We start from the raw sequence: 8035 nt of genomic DNA on the forward strand, positions 1-8035 counted from the left end.
ATGTATATCCTATCCAAGAAACTTCAAAATCTCAAAATCAAGCTGAGAGCTTGGAATATTGGCACTTTTAGAAATTTCTCTGTTAATGTCAAAACGGCGGAGGCTGAGCTTGACAGCATTCAGGTGGAAATTCAGGATAGGGGTGGGAATGACGTCCTTAAAGCCCGAGAATTTAAGGCCCAAACCAATCTTGCGAAGGCTTTGAGCATAGAGGAATATTTTTGGAAAGAGAAATCCAAAATTAAGTGGCATTTAGAGGGAGATCGTAATATCGCTTTTTTCCATTGTTTAACCAAAATCAGAGGCGCTTTTAAACCTATTAATATGCTCATGAAAGGGGCTAACCGTATCACTAATCAGGCTTTAATCACGGAGCATGTCGTTAGACACTTCAAGCAGATTTTTTCCTCTAACTCTTTTTCTGTTTTGTAGGATTTGCATTTGGTGGAGAGCTCTATTCCATGTCTGGTTACAGACAGTATGAATGGTCTGCTTACCATTCTTCCTTCTGAAGCGGATATTAAAGCAGTGGTTTTTGCTTTTAACAGGGACAGTGCCCTAGGTCCTGATAGTTTTTGGGATATTATCAAAGCCGATGTCATTGCCGCGGTGCAGCAGTTCTTAAATTCGGGTTGGATTTTACCGGGTTATTATGCCAATGCCATTATTCTTATTCCTAAAAAGAAAAATGCCAATTCGCTAGACCAGTTTCGCCCGATTGCCTTGGCGAATTTCAAGTTTAAAACCATCTCTAAAATTATTGTTGACATGTTATCTCCCCTTATTCCGCACCTTATTTCTCCTGAGCAACACAGTTTTATTCACGGAAGACATGTCAAGGATATTATAGGACTTGCTTCAGAGGCTATCAATTTTCTTGACTCGAAGTCTTGGTGTGGTAGCATTATTTTGAAAGTGGATACTATGGAAGTTTTCAATATCTTGAAGTGGTCTTTTCTTTTGAAAGTCTTATATCAGATTGGTTTTAATAGCACCTTCTGCAACCGGATTCAGAGCATGCTGCAATCTGCTTTCCTGTCCATCTATGTTAACAATTTTCTTAAAGGTTATTTCAATTGTACGAATGGGGTTTGTCAAGATGTTCCGCTACCCCCTTTGATTTTCTACTTAGTCAAAGATGTCCTAAGCATACACCTTTCCCACCTTTCTCTTTCGAGACAACTGGAACTTATCAAAGCCCCTAACAATGTCAATGTTCCGTCTCACTCCCTTTATGCGGATGGTATCCTTTTATTTTCTGGAGGGAAACTTTTTAATGCCAGGAATCTTGCCAATGCTTTCAAGGAGTATTCGTTGGTGTCGGGTCAAGTTATTAATTGTGAGAAATCTTTGATTTTTTGTTGATCTATGTCAACTTCTAGACAGAATATTTTGAAAGATATCTCGAGTTTCAAAGATGGATTGTTTCAATTTACTTACCTTGGTGTGCCAATTTTCAAGGGTCTTCCTAAAGCTCTCTATTTTCAGTCGATTACGGATAAGATCATTAGCAAACTCGCCTCTTGGAAAAGGTTGTCTCTTGTTTTTTAAGGGTAAGGTCGAGTTGGTCAAGTCAACTAACCAAAGTATGCTTACACACTCTATGTTCGTTTACTCTTGGCCGGTGTCGTTACTTAGAGACCTTGAGTGTGCTTCTCAGAACTTCATTTGGAGCAGAAACGCTGCAAAAAGGAAAACTGTTACAGTGGCTTAGAAAATTTTTGTGTATACCTTTATCAAAAGGAGAGTTGGGTATCCGTTCTGTTACAGTGGCTTAGAGGAAGCTTGGGCTTCTATTCTCAAACATCAGATTCTTAAAAATAACTGGTTTCATAAATCTCACTTATTTTCCTCTTTATGGACTAGTGCCAAATCGGAATACTATAACTTGACTTACAATATTGTCTGGCTGCTGGGTAACGGGAAGGATATTCGGTTCTGGTTTGATAATTGGTGTGGCACCCATCTGTTTTTGGAAGCTCCCTCTTCCAAAGTGAATGAAAAGCTTATGGTGAATCATTTTATGGATCACAACAATTGGAATCTCTCTTCTTGTTCGGTCCCGGATTCTATTAAGGTTAGAATTCTAAATACTCATATTCCTTTTGACATTAGGCCCGATAAACGTATGTGGAAACATGACTCCTCGGGTGTTTTGTCTCTCAAGCTCGCCTACTCTTTCAAGCGCTCTGCCGCTATTTTTGTTGATTGGCATCAATTCATTTGGTCCAAAAACATTCCTCCGTCTAAATCATTTCTTTCTTGGAGACTCTTATTGCAGAAATTGCCTACGGATGAACAACTTAAGTTTCGAGATTTCTCCTTGCCGTCTAAATGCAATTTGTGTGGTACAGACAATGAATCCGATCACCATTTGTTCTTTGAATGCAGACATGCAGCAACTCTTTGGTTTTGGCTGCTTTCTATGATGCAAATAAACTCCTCAATCACTTGCTAGAATGACATTTGGAGAATGTCTAATTCCAATTGTCTAACATTAGTATGTTGGTTTTTAATGAGGCAACTATTTTTATCATCAATGAAATTAGGGTAGCTTGTAACAGTTCTAGATTCAAAGAGAAATTCATCACGGTCTCTTCTTCTATTGTCTATGTTTTATTGGCTTGCTCTTTGGCCGACGAACACTCTTCAGTGCTTTGTCCCATTAGCATGTTAGACTTTGTGTTGCGTAAATTTTTCAAAATCAAGATCAACCCTCCTAATGCTCTGAAGATAAACTCAAGGAGAAGATAAAACTTTAATTCTTAAGAACTAGTGTAGAATGCCTAAGTTCCTCATCTCAAATTTCTTAGCTAACTGTAATTTCAAATCATCAATTTCATAAAAATTATCACATGTAATAATCATATTATGAATATATAATGAGAGTAAAATACGAATATGAGTAGTGATTTTAAAAAGGAAAGAAGAGTCATGATCACTAGAGAGAAAGTTAAGAGATGTATTCATAATGGTAAACTTCTCAAATGAAAAAAATAACATGGATCTTATTTTAAACCATATAAAACCTTTTTGAACTTGCACACTTCCCCGTGGATTATGAGAAACACAAGTTGGAGGTACCATATAAGCCTAACTTTACAGATCACCATTTAGAAAGACAATTTTAACATCATTTAAGAAATATGTCACTAAAAACAAAATTAACTAAAACAGAAAGGCAAATGATAATCATTTTAACCACGAAAGAATACATTTATATATTGGCAACAAGATATCGTTTATAGCGCTCAACAGATCCACTACCTTATGTTTGGATCTTGTATACCCAATGAGACTAAATAATATGTTTTCCAAAAAAAAAAAATGTACTAGTTATCAAGTATCTGTGGTCTTCAAAGCATAAACTAATCTACCATAACTTGTTGCTAAAGAGGGTCATGTATAAACTTTTTTTTTTTTTATTACAAGAGGGCTAAAAAAAATTTATGAGTAGAGGGGAAAAAGATTTTGTCATTTTTAGACAATCCGGAGATTTTGTATTTTTTAGACAAAAACGAATAAGATTTATAAATTAAATAAATGTATGCATGGTTTAAGGACTGACATAAAAGATTGACAAATTTAACCATTTGAATAAGTTTAAACTAAATGAAAGAAAACAAATACATTTTTCAATGACTTTGTTGATATTTGATTCTAAGATTTATTTATTGTAAAATCAAATTGTTGAAAAATCAAATAAATTAAATAATAGGTATTCCAATGAGTTCATATTTTGTTTTCATATTTACCAATTGGTCTTTTTTGTTCAAATAATCATCTTGGACAAATTTTCAAGTCACTTGTACATGTTCCGATAATTATAGGATATAAATTTTTCTGACCAAAAAGAATAGAAAATTGTATTGAGTTTGTCATTCTTTTTCTTTGGTTTGACTATAGTAATAAATCCATTACGTTTATGTCATATAGATGAATTCAATACAGTCTTGTATCGTTTGAAATTCAAATAAAGTTGCATGCAAGACCAAAACATTATGAGTTTAATTCAAATTATAGAAAATAATGTTTTTAAGAGAGACTCCATTTTTTCTTTCTTTTCAATAATCTAAAAAATATATTAAAAAAAAAAATATTTAAGGGATAACATTCGAGTAGTAAATTTAATTTAAATACCGGATTCTTAATTGTTTGTTGTGAAAGTTGTTTTAAAATGGTGATACATTAAAAGTGATGTCACGAAATTCTATTAATCAAACAAGTGACTTATTATTTGGATGTAGTGGTATTTTCGACATTTTATAAATAAAAAAAATAAATAAATGGGAATTTTATGGATCCTCAATCTCATTACAAAAGATATTAATCGTTTTTTATACAAATTAATGGGTTAATAGATCAAACACCCAAATTACAATTGTGTCATAAGTTTTCGCCTCAAACCACAACTACTCTTCAAGATAGATGGAATGTTAAAAGTAGTTATGTAGTTTCTTGTGTATTGACTTTTTAAATTAGTTGCATTTTGCATAAGAACAATACTGAGAAGAGTTTAAAGTGTTCAAGATTAATCTATCTTGATCAAGCTCTATGGAGATGCATAAGGGATATATATTAGACACAATGTTCCAACATGTTGATATAATACATGGGTCTTGCGTAATAGGTCATTGTCGTTGCGTTTTGGAAGACTTTCTGGTCCAATATTGGACTAGATTTCGTTGCTATTGATTTAGCAATATGATTAAGTGATTTGTTTGAGAGTTGGAAAAAGATTAATTCAAATTTAAATAGAAATTTAAATGGAAATTTAAATTGAAACAAATCATATATTGTTGGAGAGATTTATGGAACAAATAATATCCAACAGATTCGACATTATTTCTGGACGAAATCATATCAAATGTTCATGAAGAAAATTCCAGAATTATTATGCTATATTAGGAGCTCAAAACACTCATTGGAAAACAAGCAATACATTGAAGATTTTTATAGTGATATTTATTGGTGTATGTACACCAGACTATGTTTCAATGAGTTGGCATAGTTGGACGTTTGTCTAGTTGAGTTGTATGATTCAACATCACTCATTGTTTTGATTGAAATTGATCATTAGGATATAGTGATTATAACCCAAACACTAGGGCTTAGTGTTTGAGAGAAAAACAAAGTGAGAGGGTGTCTCATATTTAGGAGGAGTCTTAAATATAAATTCAATGGGTAGTGTTAGGAAAAGGCATTGAACAACATAGTGTTTGTTGTTGCTTGTAAGACTAATTGTACTAAACTACTATTAGTGAATTTACTTTCCAGGGTTGGAAGCCAATCCTCCAGACATAGGTGCAGGTTGCATTTAACTGGATTACCAATAGATTGGGTTATTTATACTTTTCCGCTCCATCATCTTGTACAAGTTAATTGTGGTGATTCTAGTTTTACTTTTCGAACCAGTTGCAAGGACATCGCGTGCGACATCTGTCCCAAGAGGAACAAAACTTTCAAGTTCATTTAAAAATAATAGCATTTTTCACCAACCAAATACCACCGTAAAGTCACTAACCATATAAAATAAATTCATTTTTCTCTTAATTTCACCTTCATCACGTTCATAAGATCTGACATATGATATTTTCCATGACTATTGGATGATTTTGGAGTTCCCAACCAGGCACATACAAAGTTTCAGATCTTAGTTGTGAGTCTGTACATTAATCCAATTTAAATCTTAAAATACAAGACAACATATGAACTCTTTGCAAAATTTCTCTTTTGTTCAATTCCTGTCGAGTTGGAAGGCAATTTAAGATCATTCACTATAATATCCCAAAAACAATTAAAATATTGGTATTATCTTTTTTTCAACTTTATCGTATTTTTATGATTTTATTATTATTATTATTATTAATAAAGTTATTTTTATTGTTAATATTAATATGATTATTTGGGATTAATTTAATAACTTAGAATTAGTAGAGAGAGAAAACGAAGAAGTTATAACTTTTGAGAATCAAAATTTAACTTATTTTGCACATACATAAACTATATTACTTTATAGAGAACAAAACAAATGTACTCGCCAAAATACCAAGTGCATCATTCATGTCAATTCTTTAAACAATAACATCAATTGCTAGTGGTATTTTGTTACAATGATCAAACACTGACAATTAGTATTGATAAACAATAAATCCTTATAATTGTCACATGTTCAACAATAAATCCACTTAATAATTTCATGAGTTTACGTTCACACGGCTTTATTAAGCACGTCAATAGATTACTATAGAGACATGCACATAATTAATTGTAAATTATATGACAAAAACAAGATACCAAACACGCCATTAACCCATAATCTTTGATTGCCAAGAATTAACTGCAAGCAGTACTCACAACGTAATGATCAAACATTGATAATAAGTCTTGTCAGATAATGTCTCACATGGAGACAAAAAACTTAATAATTACTACATATTTACCATCACAAGTATCTAATTATCCGGGAAAATTGTGTCTTCCTTTTGGCCGACTATAACAACTCGCATGAATAATTCCATACAACATCTTTTGTAATTTCTGAATCAAATATATGCAACATAGGTTACTTTTGCAACTTGTTGTTTCAACCTACTCAATAAAAATTACTAGACAATTTAATATATCGAGTACACATGTATGTAATTATTCGGCCAAAATGTGTCTACCATTTGGCATACCAAAATAACTTGTATGAATAATTTTATACAGCTTTTTTGATTCCAATTGAAGCAAATCTATGCAACAGAGAATACTTTTGCAACTTATTATTTCAACCAACTCATTCAAAATCAACTGACAATTTTATAAATTAAATGAATAACAGGTCTTAAATTTACAAGGTACTACCCATAAAATATAGGTCGGACTCATAAGTTTGTCACATTCCTCAAAATCATAAGAGTAAGTTATCAAGACTTACTCCTCATCATGACCATTGATTCATCTCAATCTAGTGGTTAAAATTAATGAATATTATTTTTATCTCTCCACATTTAATTACTTATTAATTTTAATCATTAGATTGAAAAGAATCAATGATCATAATTGAGGAATAACTCTTGATAATTACTTATATATATATATATATTTGAGGGCGTATCATATGAGAATACCTTTTTTATATGAGAATGTGAGAATGAATCTGAATCATTGGATTTTAAAATAAATGGTGGAGATTATGTGTGAATTTTTTTTCTCTCCTCCATTATTAAAATAAATGATGTAGGAAAGAGAGAAAAATTCACACATAATCTCCACCATTTATTTTAAAATCCATTGGTTGAAATTCATTCTCACATTCTCATATAAATATGGCATTCTCATATGATATGCCCGATATATAGGAGTATGTTCTTCAAATTTCGAATGCCCTAAACAGACACACAAACCTCCGATATATAGGAGTAAACTAATAGTTCGGACTTCAAACTTATTACAACCGGATTTCAAAATAAAAATAATCATACAAAGTGGCCGAAAACTTAAATGGCCAAAAGCAAAAAGTAAAATAAAATGCCAACATGGCTTCATAATACACTCAATAACACCAAAATAAAAAATGTAGTGGATTCCTTTGAGCTGTAAAATAATAATAATGTCCTCTTTTTTCAGATAATTCCAAAGAAGCTTTATTCCTTCTTATCTTCATCTCGTTTTTGACATAAAGGTCATAGCAACTTTATTCCTTCCTTATCTTCATCCCTTTTTAGGCATAAAAGCCAAAGTAACTTTAAAGTTGGACAAAGACAACTCTTTATTTTATAATTTAATAATATTGTAGTAATTTTATCAAGGAAATAGTGTCTTGCAACATTATAGATTCTCCTTAGAGATCGGGAATACCATAACAGGCATCTTTATTTTCCGAATCCAGTTCAGATGTGCTGCAAGCACTATCACTTTTGGAAAAGGCAGACATAACATCTTTTAATTTCTCTATGAATTCCCTTGGATCTGCAGTAGAAGATAATGTTGCTAATACCTTGGAATTATCTGCTAAAAAAGCAGTATCGTCAGAAGAAGATGAAGTTTT

The 8035-nt window shown here is 32.0% G+C and overlaps 1 protein-coding gene across 1 annotated transcript; it reads left to right on the top strand.

The window, feature by feature from the left end:
• Positions 1-2458, top strand: LOC131659466 (uncharacterized). Its single transcript, XM_058928653.1, has 4 exons — positions 1-381; positions 433-1329; positions 1462-1532; positions 1744-2458. Exons 1-4 carry the CDS (start codon positions 1-3, stop codon positions 2456-2458), a joined length of 2064 nt encoding a protein of 687 aa, XP_058784636.1.
• The last annotated feature ends 5577 nt before the right edge of the window (positions 2459-8035 follow it).

This window comes from Vicia villosa, linkage group LG3, assembly GCF_029867415.1.
Source record: "Vicia villosa cultivar HV-30 ecotype Madison, WI linkage group LG3, Vvil1.0, whole genome shotgun sequence".
Lineage (NCBI taxonomy): Eukaryota > Viridiplantae > Streptophyta > Magnoliopsida > Fabales > Fabaceae > Vicia > Vicia villosa.

Coding starts and splice junctions, on each gene's coding strand:
- LOC131659466 (XM_058928653.1), top strand. CDS start 1: ATGTATATCCTATCCAAGAAACTTCAAAATCTCAAAATCAAGCTGAGA. Junction 382..432: donor CTTTAATCACGGAGCATGTC/GTTAGACACTTC, acceptor TCTGTTTTGTAG/GATTTGCATTTGGTGGAGAG. Junction 1,330..1,461: donor ATTCGTTGGTGTCGGGTCAA/GTTATTAATTGT, acceptor CCAATTTTCAAG/GGTCTTCCTAAAGCTCTCTA.